Below are 19,292 nucleotides of genomic sequence, written 5' to 3'. Positions count from 1 at the left end.
GATGACAGTTTGGATGTACCGTGCACTATTCAGTGTCCCCTCGACGATCACCAGTGGTGTACGGCCAGTGTAGGAGATCGCTCCCCACACCATGATGCCGGGTGTTGGCCCTGTGTGCCTCGGTCGTATGCAGTCCTGATTGTGGCGCTCACCTGCACGGCGCCAAACACGCATACGACCATCATTGGCACCAAGGCAGAAGCGACTCTCATCGCTGAAGACGACACGTCTCCATTCGTCCCTCCATTCACGCCTGTCGCGACACCACTGGAGGCGGGCTGCACGATGTTGGGGCGTGAGCGGAAGACGGCCTAACGGTGTGCGGGACCGTAGCCCAGCTTCATGGAGACGGTTGCGAATGGTCCTCGCCGATACCTCAGGAGCAACAGTGTCCCTAATTTGCTGGGAAGTGGCGGTGCGGTCCCCTACGCCACTGCATAGGATCCTACGGTCTCGGCGTGCATCCGTGCGTCGCTGCGGTCCGGTCCCAGGTCAACGGGCACGTGCACCTTCCGCCGACCACTGGCGACAACATCGATGTACTGTGGAGACCTCACGCCCCACGTGTTGAGCAATTCGGCGGTACGTCCACCCAGCCTCCCGCATGCCCACTATACGCCCTCGCTCAAAGTCCGTCAACTGCACATACGGTTCACATCCACGCTGTCGCGGCATGCTACCAGTGTTAAAGACTGCGATGGAGCTCCGTATGCCACGGCAAACTGGCTGACACTGACGGCGGCGGTGCACAAATGCTGCGCAGCTAGCGCCATTCGACGGCCAACACCGCGGTTCCTGGTGTGTCCGCTGTGCCGTGCGTGTGATCATTGCTTGTACAGCCCTCTCGCAGTGTCCGGAGCAAGTATGGTGGGTCTGACACACCGGTGTCAATGTGTTCTTTTTTCCATTTCCAGGAGTGTAAAACAACACACGTACGCATGCATGCACCCACGCACGCTCCACACACACACACACACACACACACACACACACACACACACACACACACACACGAGACCACTGTGTCATGCAGTTGGAGCCAAACTCCAGCTGCCAGAGACTGTGGTAGTGTGTGTGTGTGTGTGTGTGTGTGTGTGTGTGTGTCTATGTGGTGGTTATTTTTGACAAAGGCCTTGTCGGCCGAAAGCTAACTATCCAACAGTCTTTTTGTTGTGATTTTCTGTGACTCAGCATCTCCACTGTATGATGAGCAGCAACTATCCTTTTCATTATTTTGTTACATTCCATTCAGAATTTTCCATTGTTTGAATTCCTTTTCTATTTGCACAAAAGATCACACCAACCTGTGCATGGGAACTGCAACAGTACTGGCTGGAGGAACAAGTAAAGTACATATCCTCTCCATCCTATTAGCTTGTTACCTTCACTGTCATGTCTTGTTCCAGTCTGTAGTTGACAAAAGTCGTCAAAAATCTGAAGTCTTTCGCCAAATAGCATAATTACTTGCTGAACTTTGAGGTCCAATAATATTGTTGTGAAGTAGCAACAAGAATACCATTGCTGAAAATGAGTGAGTTGTATAGGCAGCAGCGGTGTGAACCAGGCACACCAGTGCCACATAAATCATGTTAGCTGTAGATATCTGTTAGGTAGGATACAACTGGGCCAAAACAACACTAGAAATGACACTGTGACAACAATGTGTGTTTATAATTACTGGCATAAGGGTAAACTGCTTCTCACAGGCAAAAATAAGAACACAAGTGGTAGAAAAATTCTCCTACCTCTCCTGTTTGGTTTAAAAACTGTTATCTGCCATTCATTGTAATGTTTTTTCACTCTGTCGCACTCTGTGCCTGTTACATTGGCAGGGTCCTATCTTGAAACCCCTGCTGTAGTGCCGTATGTTAGAGTACTTGCTTGGTGCACTGATGAGTGGTAACTGCCAAATTGACTAAAACTAGTATGATGGTAGTGTGTGACTTGGAGTATAGTTTATATTGAATGGATTCCACAGCCGTAGAAATTATATCTGAGGTTATCGCGGTTGACAATGTTCACAAAATGAGAACGGAAATGATTTTCCGAGAAGGTGATGCTTGTGTATATGAAGTGATTTAGTGTGTCACTTGCTGGAGGGGTACAATAACTGAAGAATACTATAGTTAATGAAGCTTCTACGCCATACATCACAAAGGAAGTGGCCCAGCTCAAATCAACAAAATAAAAATTGTTCTCAAATATGGAGATGTGTTTGTTCTATAGACCAAGGTATTTATCTGTAGAACCGTCCATTTGTATCCAATCGATGATGTATTGAATATAAAAGCTATAAAAGTGCAAGTCACTGAAGAAATAATATTGTGTAACAGACAGTTATGACCAGTTGATTCACAAGAATCCTGAAAGAACTAGTTTTTGACAAAAAGCTAAACATTTGCTCGAAATTACACCTGTAATACTTACAGAACCATATCTCCCAAAATAGAAGTTTTCTGTGTTGTCTTGTGTTCTTTCCTAATTTGTAATTCAAATGCAAATGTTTAGTGATGTGATTCAAACACAGTGAAATGGGACAGCTTTGAGCAAAAAATCTGGAGAATGTGGTCACTGTGGTCTTTCATGTTAATCTACTACAATTGGAATACACTTACAATCATATAGCATCTCCACATGTGGATCTTGTCAAGTGTACATGCTGTTACATTCAGCTGTGTTTTACTCATTTCACTGAAGCTTCAAATTTGCACTTTGATGACATGTAAACAAGGAACATATGACAACATACCAAATGACTCTGTGCATACTGCATGTGCTAATATATTTTGTTTTAAGGAGATGTTGAGCTTTTCCTCATTTATGATTTTTGAATCTGCCGCTCATAATTATCTGCTATTTGATGTTGCTTCTTCAGCAATTTGTACTTTTATAGTCTTTAGGTTCAGTAACCTTCAAGAATTTATTGTACACAAATGTACTTTTCTCCCCATATAAAATCCCTTGGTTTGTTAAAACCATGTTTATTTGGTTTTAGCCATTCAAGCTGGGACACTTTCCCTGTCAGTTCCTGCGAAAGCATGAAGTACACTCTGAAGATAACATATGTGACTATCAATTGAGAAGACATAAACACTTGTCAACTGTGTTCATTATTGTTGAGAGCCATATATTGCTTTTCAATTTGATGACATTTCTTCTTAGAAATTGGTAGTGACATACTTTGCTCTTACTTTGTGAAACAGTGTTTTCGCTCAAAAATACTGTGAGGCCCACCCATAAAGCAAGTTTCCCTGGGATCATGAAAAGAAAGAAAACATGGTTTCATTGCAATACTTATTGGAAGAAACACAGGAAGTGTTGATCTGATTTTCAACATATTCACCACCATAATTCAGACCCTTATCATACCACTGGACCAACTTTTGCATTCCTGTGTCATAGAAGTTTACCACCTGGGATTGGAACCACTGTGTGATAACCATCTCTGCCTCTCTGTCAGTCTGAAAATGCAGACAGGAATTTTTTGAAGTTCCAGAACAGGTGCAAATCACAGTGAGCGAGGTGTGGGCTGTAGGGTGGGTGATCAAACACTCTCCAGCCAAACATTTGCAGGAGATCTGTTGTCTACTGAGCCATGTGTGTGGTTGAGGATTATTGTTCAGTAAGACAACACTGACACTAAGCCTCCCATGCCATTGCTCTGAATGGCCTACTGCAATTTCCACATTGATGCGCAGTAATGCTCAGCATTCACCATCTCACCTCTGGACAGCAATTCAACAAGAACTCCCCATCCGTACCAGAACACTGAACACAGCACTTGCCTCGTCAACACTGCTTGAATTTCGTTTTTTATGGAGAGCCACTGTGACTCCATTGCATTGCCTGCTGCTTGATTTTTGGGTTATTATGTGCAACCCACACCTCATCATCTGTGATGATCTGCTGCAAAAACTTGTTGCCATCATCACAGTACCTACGCAGAAAAATCAAAGCTTCCTTGCATGTGTTTTGCTTTGTGTTCTGGTCTCAGTTGCTACACCACCCACTGTATGCTCTATTTATGGAACAACAGGTGCTTCATGACAATTTAGTACAAGGAGTGTCATATTTCTGGAAACTGGCTTCTGACTTTCGTGATTGTGGAGTGACGATTCTCAATAATGCATTCCTGCACAATGTCGCCTGTCTTGATGGGTGTTGTGCTGCACTCGTCATCATGAACGTTTTGGCAACATGCTCCAAAGTCTCTGCTACAGAGATGCACATCTCCTTGTTCATAACTTTAGGCCCATAGACTTGGTACAGGTGTCAATGTATTTCAGTCAGTGCTGTATTCTGTGCAGTCAAAAACTTTATCACCGACCGCATTTTACACATGGTGGAATTTGCTACAGAACTACCATGAGACCTCAGGAAGTCGTTAATGCCTGCACCATGTCACATCATTACTGTCATGTAAGCACAGTCGTTTTTTGCAACATATATACTTATGAGGCAAAACATTGTGACCACCTACTTAAAAGCATGTTGGTACACCATGTAGCACAATTCAGTACTGATATTGCATGCCATGGATTCGACAAGTACTTGATAGGTTTCCAGAGGTTAGTGGCACCAGATGCCTATGCACAGATCACACATGTCCCGTAATTTATGGGCGGTTGGTTTATGGATGTGGAGCTGGTGCCCGATAGTGTACCAAGTTGGGTTTCATCAGATTCAGATAACCAGACTTTGGTGGCCAAGACATCAACTTGAGTTCGTTATCGTGCTCCTCAAACCATTGCAGCACGATTCTGGCATTGTGTTACGGGCAATTATCCTACTGGAAGATTCCACCACTGTTGGGGAAGGCATCAAGCATGATGGGTTACAGGTGGTCCCTAATAGTGTTTGCGTAGTCCACAGCTGTCATGGTGCCTTCAGTTACTACTGCAAGTCCCATGAAAGCCCAGATGAGTGTCTCCCCCCCCTAGTGTGATACTGCTCCTGTTGGCCTGTGTCCATAGTGTGCTGCATGTTTTGAGCAGCCTTTCACCTGGATGATGGAATCTGGAAGATCCTGTGCCCACTTAATCTTAACTGACGATGTTATTGGATCAGGATGGGAACTCATAGCGGTCCTGTGCCGGGCAACACCATGTTCAGCTGCGTGTGCTCCAAAACACTTGTGCCTGTGCCAGCACTTTACTGTGTCATCAGATGTGCCACAGATCGCCGCTTATCGTACTTTAGAGAGCGGATATGCCTCCTATCACCATGTTCTGTGATGACGTATGGACGTCCAACCTCTTGTCTCCTACTCATAGTTTCAGCATTCTTCTACCACTTTCCATAGACGCTCACAACAGTAGCATGCAAACAGCCGACCAGCTTCATCATTTCCGAGATGCTTGCTCCCAGGCACTGGTCCACAACAATCTGGCTTTTGTCAGAGTCATCTAAGTTGGCAGATTTCACCATTTCTGCCACTTATCATCACTAGAATGATTCCCCATTTGTTTCTGCTCCGCTCATATACTTCTCTTACTGTATCATGTGCCCTCAGCACCACCATGCAGCATACAAGTGGGCAGTGGTCGTAATGTTTTGGTTCATCAGTGTAGTTCACTAGGAGAGGGATGAGTGTGAAACTTTCTTATGGATGCACCTCATACCTGATTTACTATTCTGATTAGTTCATAATGTTTTTTGTTCTGATTGGTTTGTAATGTTTATGGACGTTAAGCGATCAACCCACAGTTTGTTGGCTCTTATTATATAATCTGATTATCATTTGCACATAAATTTATCTCTGAACTTGCTGAAAACAGTCTTCCTGTTAACTTAACTGTGTCTTACTGAAACTCACTCAGCTTTTGATTTGTGTGCCACATACATTGCTCTAATTTCTCATTTATTTTCCTGTATTTGTTCCATTTTCTTCTTGCCAAACAGTATATTATTGTACATTAACTTCATGATAAGGTAACCCCCCCTCTGTTGCTCACACCCACGACACTTGCCATCCACATGATTTTCCCGTTCTGTTTTGTCTGTGTGATCTGCATTGAATTTGTGCCTTTTTCAGTACCTGTCTGATAACTCTCCATCCATTATTTTCAGCCATCATTGGCTTTCAGTTATGCAGTTTGCATTGTTTATGGAACACTATTGTAGCTGGAGGACACTATTCATCCATGCTAGAATTACTGCTACAACCTGAAACAAAGTAGTGTTTGTTATTTTATTACTTTCTTAGAGTCAGTACAACTTGGATATGCATAATTTTAGTTGTATCTAATAAATTACAGTTAATTTGATTTTTACCTAGAATACTTACCTACAAAAAGTAAATATTCACTATATTTTTAGTTTGTGGAATAAATGTCAAAGGAAAAACCTAGGGCAGAGTTTAGCAGAGATCCTGATGTTTGGCTGGAATGCTTGCTTGAGATGAGTGATGTAGATCCTTACAGTGATATTGCTGATTCATACAATGAGGATTGTGTAAATGAAAGCAGTCGTGATTCGGGAACAGAACAAGAACTGTTCAGAAAATGATGAATTTGAGTCACAGGAAGAAATGCTTCAAGAGGATGTATTTCTTTTATGAAAAGATGGAATAATTAAATGGAGGAAAAGTAAATTTTCTACCATTGTTTGAATAAGAGCTTGTAAAATTATTAAGCATTTACTTGGACTGAAAACTGATGCTCATACAACAGACAGAAACAGATATTAAGTTATTCTTGAATGAAAATGTAATTAATACCCATTGCTGCAGCATATACTAATATGAAATTTGTGGTAAATTGTGATAAATTTTCTAGGGGAAGGAATGCTAAAGAAACTGATGTCTTTGAGAGCAGAGCTCTATCAGTTGGTAATATGTGTGTGGATCTCTGAGACATTCTAGAAATAGTTTATCAAGCTTGTGGGATAACTCAAAAGGGCAACAGAATTGAATCATGCTACTTGTGCATGAATAAAAACCAATTCAGGCTGCACTTGAGATGTCTCAGATTTCATAGTATCCTTGATAGAGGTGTTCACAGAGAGAATGATAAATTGGCTGCTATCTAGAGATACTGGAGCTATGTGCAAACAATTGCCAAAAATATTTGTCACCTAGTGTATGCCTTACTGTATGTGTATACTAAACAAATAAAATTTATATATAAATAAAACACTTCTAAAACCATCCATTTACACTGGTAAAAGTGCCCAAATACACTGTTTATGTCATGGGTGACACCTGTCATCTGCACAAGTAACCAAGTCAGGAATTATCGCACGAGTAACGCAGGGTTAATGCACTGCTGTATGTCATCTCTTTTGTATTAATAACATTTAAGGTACAGAGTCTAGAAAGTACTGTACGAAACATTTAATGGGTTGAAATCCTTGCATTAAACAGTTTGTGCGCTAAAATGCTCTTTCAGGGTTGGTCTGTTAATTAGAAGCCGTGAGTGGTCAGATAAGTTTAATAATTCAGTAGCAGCTTTTCTGTGACAATGTAAAACTGTTTCTGATATCTGCTCATGAAACACGTGTGCTCCTAGAACTTAAACACAGTTTCCCCCATTTGTAATCACTTTTCTAGAGAGGTTTTTATCAGTCATTTCCATTTATTTCAAACTGTTGATGTATACAAGAGACATTTTTTAGCAATTCTAAATGAACTTTTTAAAGTTTTCCCACTTCCTTTTTTTTATGCAGTCAGATGTAGAGGAATGCGCACAGCTACAAAACTCCTGTTCCACCAGGTTCTGTTTCCTACTTTTGTCCTCTATTTCGATATGCAGCAAGATCTCATGGATTCCATCTCTCCGCCTTTTCTTTGGTCTTCCTAGTCATCTTCTTCCATGGGGAGTAAACTCCGTGGATTTCAGTTTCAAAGACTATTGATGTTTCCCATACAAACTGTTTGGTTCTCATGAGACCTACAATATTTAGTCTGTTATAGATCTCATTTAGATTACAATGATGCCAGATCCTCCATTCCCCAGTGATATCAGCTTGTAACAGACCATAGATCTTCTTAAAACTTTCCACTTCAAAACACACTGGACACTGCAAGTTTCACATCTGTACAGCACTATGCATTGGATCTGTTTTTGTACAGCTGAACTTGGAAATTCCTTGAGATACCGCACAATTGAAAAAGTTGACTGAGACAGAAGTACAGTTGGTCTGTGATTTGGATGCTCACTTTGATTTCTGCATCACATGATGTGTCCTCTCTAAAGGTCACCACCAGATATTTAAAATTGTCAACCATTTTGTAGGATCAGATTTTATCAGCAGTTGGAGTGACTCTCTTGAATAGGCATGAGTCCTGCTCAATACCAGATACTTGGCCTTCAGTTCATCCACAAGGAGACTAATCTTGCTCAGTGCCACCTCTACGCTGTTGCTTATTCCCTCATTATCTTTTCGAGTGCCAAGTTGAACAAAATTAGAGACACACCATCATCTTGTATCAGCTGTGTGATTATATCAAAGCTCTATGTGACTTCACTCCCAAACTTCACTTTTTCTTTTGAGTGTATTTCAAACTCGTGTATTTCATCAGGCTTTCCCAGTGAATGCAGTCGTACACTTTCTTAAAATCCATGAAGAGCACAGGAAGGTCTTTACCAAATACTCACGTCTTCTTGGTGGTAAGCTGTTGCCATGCTTTCTGAAACACCCTGATATTCACAACTCATTTCTTCTGCAAATGGTGGGATTCTCTTCAGTAAACAGTTTATAGCAGATGCACATGAGTGTGATTGCTGTGTACATGATGCAGTCCCTTTAGTCAACTTTCTTGTGTGTAGGACAGATGACTGCTGTCTTCCAGTCTTCTGAGATCCTCTTTGTTACTTGGTGAATTCTCCTGTGAAATCTCTCCCCTCCAGCTTTATTGACTTCCATATGGGTTGCATCTTCTCCTAGACTTTTGTTCTTGTTCAACTTCATTATCAAATTCTTCATTTCTTCCAGTGTAGATGATGCGTAATCTAAATCTATAAAGTCACGAGTTAGAATTCAAACAGATCTTTAGGTTCATCACAGTCGAGGTGCTCCCTGAAGTATTCTTTCCATCTTTTAATGATGTTGAACTCATTGGTGAGTATGGTCCCTTTATTGCCCTTGACAAACTTTTATGGCTATGGTATCTCTTCTTAAAGATGTTATGTTTGTGGTAAATCTTTTGAGCCCCTTTTTCTGAGAAATCTTGTTGAAACTTCTCTATCATTCATTTGAGTTACATTCTCTTTGCTATCCTTCAGCTTTGCTTGGGTAGTTCTTTGTACTTCTTCGAACTGTGTTTTGTCTTGATCAAAATTTGTGCTTTTGTCCAGATCTCCTTGGCTTGTTTCCTCTTGGCTAATGCTTTAATGCAGTCATTGCCAGACCAAATCTTCTTTCCCCTGACCTTCTTATTAATGACTACGTTTGCCACCTTTCTTCTGTGTTCTTTTGTGAATCTTTTTCCTTCAGAATTTCAAAGAAGTTGCTGAACTGTAGGTGAAATTCACCTTTCTCTGCAGTGTCTCAGAGAATATCGATGTGGTAGTGTACTACTTTCTTAAGACTGTTTTTGACTTTGACTTCGGGTTTGGATTGAACATGTAGCCAGTATTTTACTAGAAAGTAGATACTACCACGCTCTGTACCCTGTTCTGTCTTTACACCCATCACTTAATTCTTTGATTTTACATCAGCTGCAATATGATATATTTGACTAATTCTTTTAACATCTGGTGACACCAAAGTTCCCTTGTGTATATTCTTCCTTTGGAAATTTGTACTACTTGTGAATATCACTTTCTGTATTGCAGAGGTGATGAACATGATAGCATTGTTTTCGCTGATTTCTTGTAAACTGTTTCTTCCAGTTGTTGAATTGAGTTCGCCTTCTCTACCCACTTCAGCATTCATGTTGCCTGGTTGGACTTTGCAACTGTATGCAGAATGGTATCCACCATAGTCCCCAATGCCACATACAATTTGTCCATAGTTTGGGGAGTATTTCCTTTTGTGAGAGCATGGAAGTTCACAAGTGACATTTAACATCTCTTTGTGTCTATTATTAATACTGCTATTCTAGTGGTCACTGATGAAAATTCAGATGTATTGGCAGCTAGAGCCTTACTCGCACAAAATACAATACGTAATTTGTGCTCTGGGTCACAGGTTCTATGAAAGATTGCATGTTTTTCTACATAAAGGGTAACCATTATCCTCCCAGCGAACTTCCTGTAAAGGGACTAAAAGCACCTCCTTGACTAGACTGACTTAGGCACCTGTTTTGTAGAAACTGTGAATATTCCATGTCCAAACTCATGTACCTTGTTTTCACATTTTTCATCTATTTTGTATTATGAAGATTGGAGGAGTCCTTATTTCTGTTTACCATTACCAAGTTTTCTGTGATGGGGTTGTAACTCATCACCAATCCCCAAACTGGACGACATGGGTTTTTGTTTTTGGCAGTAACCTTCCACTGGATGAACTGCTTTCCTTGTAGCTGCCGAGGTTTGTCTACTCTTTCCTTAAAAGAATGAAAGGATGGAGACAGGAAGTAGGAAGATACGGCACTGTGAGGGACACTATCTCTGGTTCATTGACTAAGACGTGTCTAGCTTGAGAGAGTGTGTGAGTAACTATGCTACTGGCTGCATAGCTCTTAGTTCTATGAATGTGCAAACCTCTCTGCCTGCAAGGACAGTGCTGTTTTAAGGATGTGTTTCCAGAAGAGAAAAATTTCCCCTCACTGCACAAAATATATTATTTGAATCTGTGTTACACAATTTCATAATGTGAATTCTGCGCCTGTTGTATTAAATCTTAAATAATACTTTTTTCATTGTGTGATGAAAAGTGCTGGTGCTCACTCATCTGCCAGATTCTAATGTACAGCAGGTCTCCAGAGTGAGGCGTCACAGAACGCAGCAGAACGTGGTTCCTTGGAGCAAGAGCTTACCTCAAGTAGACTCATGATTGAGCGAGCTGAACGTGAGGCACGGCAGGAAGCAGCTCGACTTCAGGCTGAAATAACAGCACTTCGACAACGTCTCGATCGTGCTGATGGAGATCTCTTGCACAGCAGGCGCGAAAACCTACGGCTTTCTGAACAGGTTGCATCACTTGAGCGAGAGGTATTGTTTCTTCCCATCTTCTAGTTTATATTGTTAAGGCTTGTGTTGGAGGTACAGTGTATAGATGAATAGTAGGGAATAACATCAAAATATCAGGTGGCAAATTGTTGCAATCTGTAGCATCGAAAGTATTGCGAATAATAATCATGATTGTTATTGTTTTATATTATTGTAATGGGCTGCTCATTACATATTGCACTATAAGATTTTGGGGAATGGTTAATGGTGTCGAGTCCTTCTGTTATTTACACAGATTCACATGTAAGTTGGATTGACATGGCTTGATTTCCCAAGTTTGTATTGTCCAGTTTAGACTTCATATGAGCTTTATGAGAGTATTACCATTTATTTGAATTGTTACTATTATTGTAAATACCGTACCAAATACCTTACCAATTGTCTTCTCATTAAATTATCTGGTAAAATGGTAATTTCATGGAAGGGTGGAAGATATTCCTTACATGAGGAGTCATTAGGTTTGTTTGAGCAGCAATCACAGATAATTTGCACAGTGAAGAAGAGTTTCAAGTTATTTGTACTTTTTGCATTGCTAGAACACGTATCCTGCTTTGTTATTTGGTCACCAGTAGCATTTTTTACTGTAATATGTAAAAAACAGATATGATATGAAAATAATTATCAAGCACTGAACCTGTAATGTCCTAGCTAAACAAGGAAAACACTGTATGTATTTATGTTGGCAAGTGGGACATTGGGATTACTTGAGAAAATACTGGAAATCATTGGAATTAACAGCCTGAAAGGGGCTATTATCTTAACCCTTTTGTGGGTGCATTTTTTGTAACAACACAGTGATGATAATTGTTTTACTATCCTGTTAGAATTGTGGTCAACTAACTATATTTATTCTTTGATAATTTTATTTTTGTGATTTATGACCAAAAACTGTGCTGGTACATGTATCATCATGGCGCCTTTGTGAGATATTAAAACTATGGTGGTAAATGGATTTCCCTCTTCCCTTTTGTGAGCTGTTACGTGTCGCCATTATACATAAAAATTAATGAACAGTGCTTTCTGTTTTTATTTTATGTTTTTTTTATTTTATTTAAAAAATAGATATTGAAGTTTACCTACCACAATGTGAAAACAATCCCAGAAACTTTATCACGTACTAAATGTATGAGCTGATACAGGTCACAATAATGTATATTGTAGAAGCAAAGCATTGTGTTTCGACAACTGCAGTGATCCCACAACAAACAGAATCTGATTATTGTAGCAATTTTCATACATATGGCGCAATGTACTACCATGAGATGTCGGGCATAGACAGAGATGGTAAGACATATTCCCAAGAGCTTTGGGATACTGCTAAGTTGGTGGTAAGTGTGCTTCCCAAGGACCACAAATGACAGATTAATTCTGTGTAAATATACTTCCCAAGCCCCTTCCAGAAACTACTTTGATGGCAACCACACTTCCCAAGAACCATTAGAAAACTGTTGTTTGGTGGGATCTATACTTCCCACAGTGCTGAAGGCTATATTTCACAACAAACAGTAACTGCAGCTGGTGCAGCAGACTGCCACTAGATGCCAGGAGCATACAGAAGTGGTTAACACATGTTCTCGTAAATGCTGTAAAGAAATGCATTTAGTGGAAAGTATTTCCCCCATGGCCTGTGAAAGGGTTAAGGGCAAAGATTTTTGTTGTGTGAACAAGGAAATTCAGTTTATATCTTCTACTTTAGCACGAGCATTCAATTATTTACTTTTACTTCCAAGAGACATAGAAGTTCTCAATATGCAGAAACTGCCAAGATGTGAATATTGGAGGAGAGGTCTTTTACGTGTGTGTATGTTGGTTGGGAACAATGTCTGATTGAGATGGAGAGAGTGATCGGGCTGTGCTATGTTGTTCATTGAATGTAGCATACTTTTCTCAAGTTACAATTTAATGATACGTGTTTGCCATTTTAGATTAATTGGGATCCACAAGCCTAAAAATAAGTTTGCAACTCAGGGTATATTTTAGAAACATCAGTTTTGACATACACTCATTCTTGTGTTTATATATTAAAGTTCAGGAAGGCTTCACTGCTTAGTATCAAGTTGAAATTAATTTGCTGTATCATTAAATTTTCAGCATCCATAGAGGATCTCGGTCAATTTTGTTGATAAGCAATAGTGGCTAATTAACACTCTTGGGTTGTTTGGTCGAAAGCTCTTTCATTCTTCTATTAATATGTTTTAATGAAAACAGTTAACAGTGAAGTGAAGTGGATAATGATATTAAAAAATTCCACAAAATATATCATATACATCACACATGGAAAATGTATTGTGATGATGAAACAGTGTATTTTGGCTAATCCATAATTGATCAAAGAATGATATTCTGTAAATATGAAACTTAAATGACACAACTTAGAAATAACATGAAACCTGAAGAAGATTGCACAAAGGTGTCAAAATATGTCTTCTGAGCAAAATGTTGTGTCGCAAACTACTAACTAATTTCGACTGCCCAGTAGTTTTAACATAAATTTGGTAATGTGCAGACATACATACCATATAGCATTAATAGATCATACATTATGTCATAAAAGACACAAATAATGAGAAAATACTGGAAGGTCGTAGGAATTTGCAACCCTAAATTTTGGCACAAAATGAGTGGTTTGTTCATATGGCAGTGGCTCCCTACTAATCTTGTTGTAATTTCTATCCTTGGTAAGGGACATGTGTCAATTATGCTTGGGTCTTTACTGTACGCTTGAGATCACCACAGGTTTGATGGGACTCAGAGTTTGTTAACTGTGACCAATTGGTATGTCTTTTGAACTGTGACCATTTTGTGTATGAAATACGATGTACTGTTAGATTAGATTAGATTATATTAATACTAGTTCCGTGGATCATGAATACGATATTTCGTAATGATGTGGAACGAGTCGAATTTTCTAATACATGACATAATTAGGTTAATTTAACAACATACTTAAGTTAATATAACAACTTTATTTTTTTGTGTTTTTTGTTTTTCTTTATTTTTTATTTTTATTTTTTTAAATATTTTTTTTCTTTTTTTTTCTTAATTTATATCTAAAAATTCCTCTATGGAGTAGAAGGAGTTGTCATTCAGAAATTCTTTTACTTTCTTCTTAAATACTTGTTGGTTATCTGTCAGACTTTTGATACTATTTGGTAAGTGACCAAAGACTTTAGTGCCAGTATAATTCACCCCTTTCTGTGCCAAAGTTAGATTTAATTTGTCAAAAATTACAGATAGGTGTCAGCTCTGAATGCAAAGTGGGCTGAAAACCCTTTTGCACACCCCAATTCTTAAATGTGAGTGTATGCTTTCCCGGCGTATACAGCTGGCGAAGAGTTCTCGGGCTTCGCCAGAAGATGATGAGTATGTCACTCGTCGAAACGTCGCTGTTTGAAGACACCGCCACCCGGCTGGAAGCCCGAGAACTCTTCGCCACCCCAATTCTTGATTCAGTAGGATGGAAAATAGGTCACAGGGTTCATTAATTTGTTGCTATGGCATGATTTCGAGATAACCTGAGCTGAGTCCGCTATGGTAAACTGGTATTTGTTAAAAGAGAGATTTCTTCTTGCTAAATGACCACGAGTCTCAAATAGGTCACAGGTTTCATTAATTTGTTGCTATGGCATGATTTCAGAGATAACTTGAGCTGAGTCCACTATGGTAAAGTGGAATTTGTTAAAAGAGAGATGCTAAACGACCACAAGTCTCAGCTGTCTAGTGACCAGAATGTATGTTCCTTGGTCAACCCACACCCCTTTTACAAGAATCGGAATTTGGCAGAATCCTGGTAACACTATGCCACACCATGGAAGTGGAGGGAACCCCAATTGGATATATGTTGTGCTTCCCCTTGCATCACATGAATGGGATTTACTTGCATGGGTTTCACCTCTTAGTGCCACAACAAACAAATACCACACGGCCTGACCAACCAAAATTCGTGCAATATTCTTGGAAGTTTGGACAAACCTTGTGAGAATGGTGGAAGAAACAATTTGGGCAAGAGGAGAGCTCCATATGGCACCAGCATGGCGGTCTATTCCACGGTGTTGGACAATGACCTTTGGCTAGCCTGTCATACCACTTCAAAAGCCTGTCTATAGCTAGGACATCATCTACCCTAAGGTCAGCTAATATCAGTGCTTCCACCTGGACATGTCTCGAGTGAACACATCTGCTTACGACTACCTACAGTTGTTTGCAACGAACTGAAATTTCCAGTGCTGGCTGATACATTGAAGTTAAGTAGACCATTGTTATAAGGCTGACTTTGTGTTCCGCATAGTTGGAGGAGGACAGTTTTTCTGATAACACTTTATGACAGCACAGTCTGTTGCCAGCTCAAGAATGTTCCACTCACCTTTTAGTGATTTCTTTTGCTGTGCACGGCTCTCCTGAAGCTGTGAGTAGTGTTTTTCAGCTTCAAAAGCTGTAAGAAAAATTTCCACACCAAACATGTTGACAATGTGTAGACGTTGTTTTCTAGTTCCAGACTTGGCTAACTACCAGATGAGAGAAAGTTGTAGAATGAAAACTCTAATATTGTTACTTTCAAGTACAATTTTATGCCACCAAGTCTGAGCTCATTACAGTTTGAAATGTGACTTTCATTTGTACAGCACAATCACTCTTCATAGCCAGTTCAAGATCTCCACCATCACCTCTCACTGAAAAGACACATGGATTGTCTGTTTATTTAGTACTTGCTCAATACCTTGCTAGTGTTCACTTTGAACTATCAGTGCTAGGTTATGATTGTACAGTACACCATACAGAATTCAAGTTAGTTGAAGTAAAGTCACATAGAAAATTCTGAATTCGCACATTCGTCATTTACGTTCATTAGTAATACTTTCCAGCACAACATGATCTTTTAAATCTCATGGGAACTCAAAATTCAAATGTCTTTGTAGAGCTCAGCACAAACACGTCTGATCATCACTGTATCTGAACACTGAGTCTTTTAGATTCCAGATAGCAATACCAATTATGGTACAGATACTCGTGAAAGTGCAGTCTTCTGATTGGGTGCATCCAAACTCAGCCAATCAGCTTTTGAGTTTGATCCATACCAGCCTGCTTTTTCCATTATGAACCACTCACATTATCAAGTTATTTTAGACAAATTTATTAAATAATATGCATCAGCAAAACAAATTACAACTTAATTCCCTCTGTAGATGTCAACATTTCTGAAATACCTTTATTGTTCCGCCAGTACTGTAAACTGGCATATTACAATATACAAAATTACCCATTATATGTGACCCATTGACATACACACTTCCATACACTCAGCTATTTACAGCTGCAAATATTCACATGCCAGATACATACCACATTTGTTCCTTCATTTGTTCAAGTAAGAAAACATTTGCAATTGGCAATACTTAATAAAAATGTTAAAGACACCAAAATTGAAATTTATTTCATTTTACGTGTAATCTTTTTTGTTTGCTACTGAAAAGCTAGTTATTTAATTAAATCCTCCATTGACTAGTTATGAACTTACGAGGATGTTACTGATTTTTGTAAGTTCTATATTTGGTATTTTATGTGATTTTGAGTATCTCTAAAAGTACTGTAGATACAAGGATTAGCTATTGACATATCACACTGTTGTACAAAGTTTTATCCCATTTGGTATTTGGTAAAAGTATCATTTTGCTTTATAATATGTACTTAATAATGCATTGTCTGTAAGGAAGTGACACATCTCAGCTGAAACCTCAGGCTGTCTCACGCAACTAACATCTGTCAGAGTGAAGCCATGACTGACTGTCTGGATACAGCTACTAGCAATCATAAGATTTCTATAGAACAGTGTGTGCTGCTAAGCCACACACCTCTCTTATTCTTTCTCCCCCCCCCCTCTCCCACACCCATTTCTATTGTTTGCAAATAAAGTTTAAGAGTTACATAAAATTGCAATTGAAGATAATAAATTTTTCAATTTTCAAAAAATTAAACAGTGTAATACAAAATTAGAAATTCCTTGCCTTGGGCTTGCTAGCAGTTAAACTAACTTAGTCTGCTATTTTTAAAAGAAATACCCTCACGTCCCTTCCAAAAATCATTTTGTGTTCAAGCTCTGCATCAAACAGTGGAAGGCCACTCAAACACGTATACTCTTTGACGATGCGGTGAGATGCAGCCATATAACAGTTGGTCTTCGTCAGTATAAAGAAGAAAAAAGAGTCCAAAGATCAAAATCTTCGCACAGCACATGGACTTCACCAGTAACAAATACTTGTCTGCCCAAGTAGACAACACCTGAGGGCAAAGTAAGCCCTTATGACTTGTGAACAGCTGTTGCCTGGCTCAATGTCAGAGGCAAGCAGTTATCGCCCAGCTCATTGTCAAAAGCAGCTGAAGTCACTGGATTGTCATACTTAATTTGCCATCATAATCAACTGGTATTGGTTGAATAGCATAAAAATGTTTATCTTTAGTTGAAATGTTGAGAGAAACAACAAAGCAAATGAGAACTTCCGGTGGCTACCATCTCAACAGTTTCACTCACTGTGCCAATGGTGAGATCGGCACTAACTGAAATGTTACCCTCAACATAATTTGAGTGCTTACTGCACTCAAGTTACGTTGTCTTGTGGGCTACTGCAATACTGATTTCATCAGCAACTCCACCACAATCACTGACATTTTGTTTCAATGCCCTTTCAGTGCTGACTTTTCTGCATCCTCTGACATTTCCGAGTATGTGTCGATGGCCCAAACTTTGTAAACTTTTACAAGCCTCAGTTCCAGGCAAAGAACTGTGCATTTGTTGGATAGATGTGAAGCAATTGCTTCACGCTCTCCAATTTCAAATCAACTTCAGACATAACTTTGCCATAGAGCACATCATCAAGAGTGAACTTATCTTTTAACATATTACAGGTCCTTTTGAAATCTGCACCCAATATGAAAAGGTGTCAAAACATTTGGTGATCACAAGCACGGCAAGACTTTGTCGAGAAAGTGTCATTGCCTGCAAAAAATTGTCACGCTACTCTTCCATGCTCCTGGGTGATCTTTTCCGTTCTCGGTCCTTCTCACTTGCCTCTTCGCTTTCTATGTTGTTGAAAGACATACCATATTAACCAGTTATCTTTTGTGGCCAGCCATGCTTGCGTACTTCAGCTAATGCGTAAGGCATTCTGTAATCAAGGTGGCATAAGAAGATTCCTGAAAACTAGCAGAACTGTTCCCAGCTTTCAACTTTAACGTGCTATTGGCAACATGAAAAGCCATAGCCATCAGTAGAACTGCAACAACACTGCTGCATTGCCATAGACCTTTAAAATCACTTTCATAGTGTCTTTTGTTCTTGAAATGTACTGAATTTAATATTCAATATAATAGAGGGAAACATTCCACATGGGAAAAATACATTCCTGGAAATGGAAAAAAGAACACATTGACACCGGTGTGTCAGACCCACCATACTTGCTCCGGACACTGCGAGAGGGCTGTACAAGCAATGATCACACGCACGGCACAGCGGACACACCAGGAACCGCGGTGTTGGCCGTCGAATGGCGCTAGCTGCGCAGCATTTGTGCACCGCCGCCGTCAGTGTCAGCCAGTTTGCCGTGGCATACGGAGCTCCATCGCAGTCTTTAACACTGGTAGCATGCCGCGACAGCGTGGATGTGAACCGTATGTGCAGTTGACGGACTTTGAGCGAGGGCTTATAGTGGGCATGCGGGAGGCCGGGTGGACGTACCGCCGAATTGCTCAACACGTGGGGCGTGAGGTCTCCACAGTACATCGATGTTGTCGCCAGTGGTCGGCGGAAGGTGCACGTGCCCGTCGACCTGGGACCGGACCGCAGCGACGCACGGATGCACGCCAAGACCGTAGGATCCTACGCAGTGCCGTAGGGAACCGCACCGCCACTTCCCAGCAAATTAGGGACACTGTTGCTCCTGGGGTATCGGCGAGGACCATTCGCAACCGTCTCCATGAAGCTGGGCTACGGTCCCGCACACTGTTAGGCCGTCTTCCGCTCACGCCCCAACATCGTGCAGCCCGCCTCCAGTGGTGTCGCGACAGGCGTGAATGGAGGGACGAATGGAGACGTGTCGTCTTCAGCGATGAGAGTTGCTTCTGCCTTGGTGCCAATGATGGTCGTATGCGTGTTTGGCGCCGTGCAGGTGAGCGCCACAATCAGGA

The 19,292-nt window shown here is 40.4% G+C and overlaps 1 protein-coding gene across 1 annotated transcript in view; it reads left to right on the top strand.

Annotated features, from left to right (window-relative positions):
- The window catches only part of LOC124776267 (serologically defined colon cancer antigen 8 homolog), a gene marked incomplete in the record, with an annotated part of 236,051 nt that overhangs the window by 74,231 nt on the left and 142,528 nt on the right, over nucleotides 1-19,292 (top strand). Inside the window, 1 exon segment of the mRNA XM_047251167.1 lies at nucleotides 10,858-11,096. Within this exon segment, the coding sequence (XP_047107123.1) occupies nucleotides 10,858-11,096 (239 nt within the window).

The sequence above is a fragment of the Schistocerca piceifrons genome, chromosome 2, assembly GCF_021461385.2.
Source record: "Schistocerca piceifrons isolate TAMUIC-IGC-003096 chromosome 2, iqSchPice1.1, whole genome shotgun sequence".
In the NCBI taxonomy this organism is placed as follows: domain Eukaryota; kingdom Metazoa; phylum Arthropoda; class Insecta; order Orthoptera; family Acrididae; genus Schistocerca; species Schistocerca piceifrons.
This window is presented reverse-complemented; position numbering and strand designations above follow the sequence as displayed.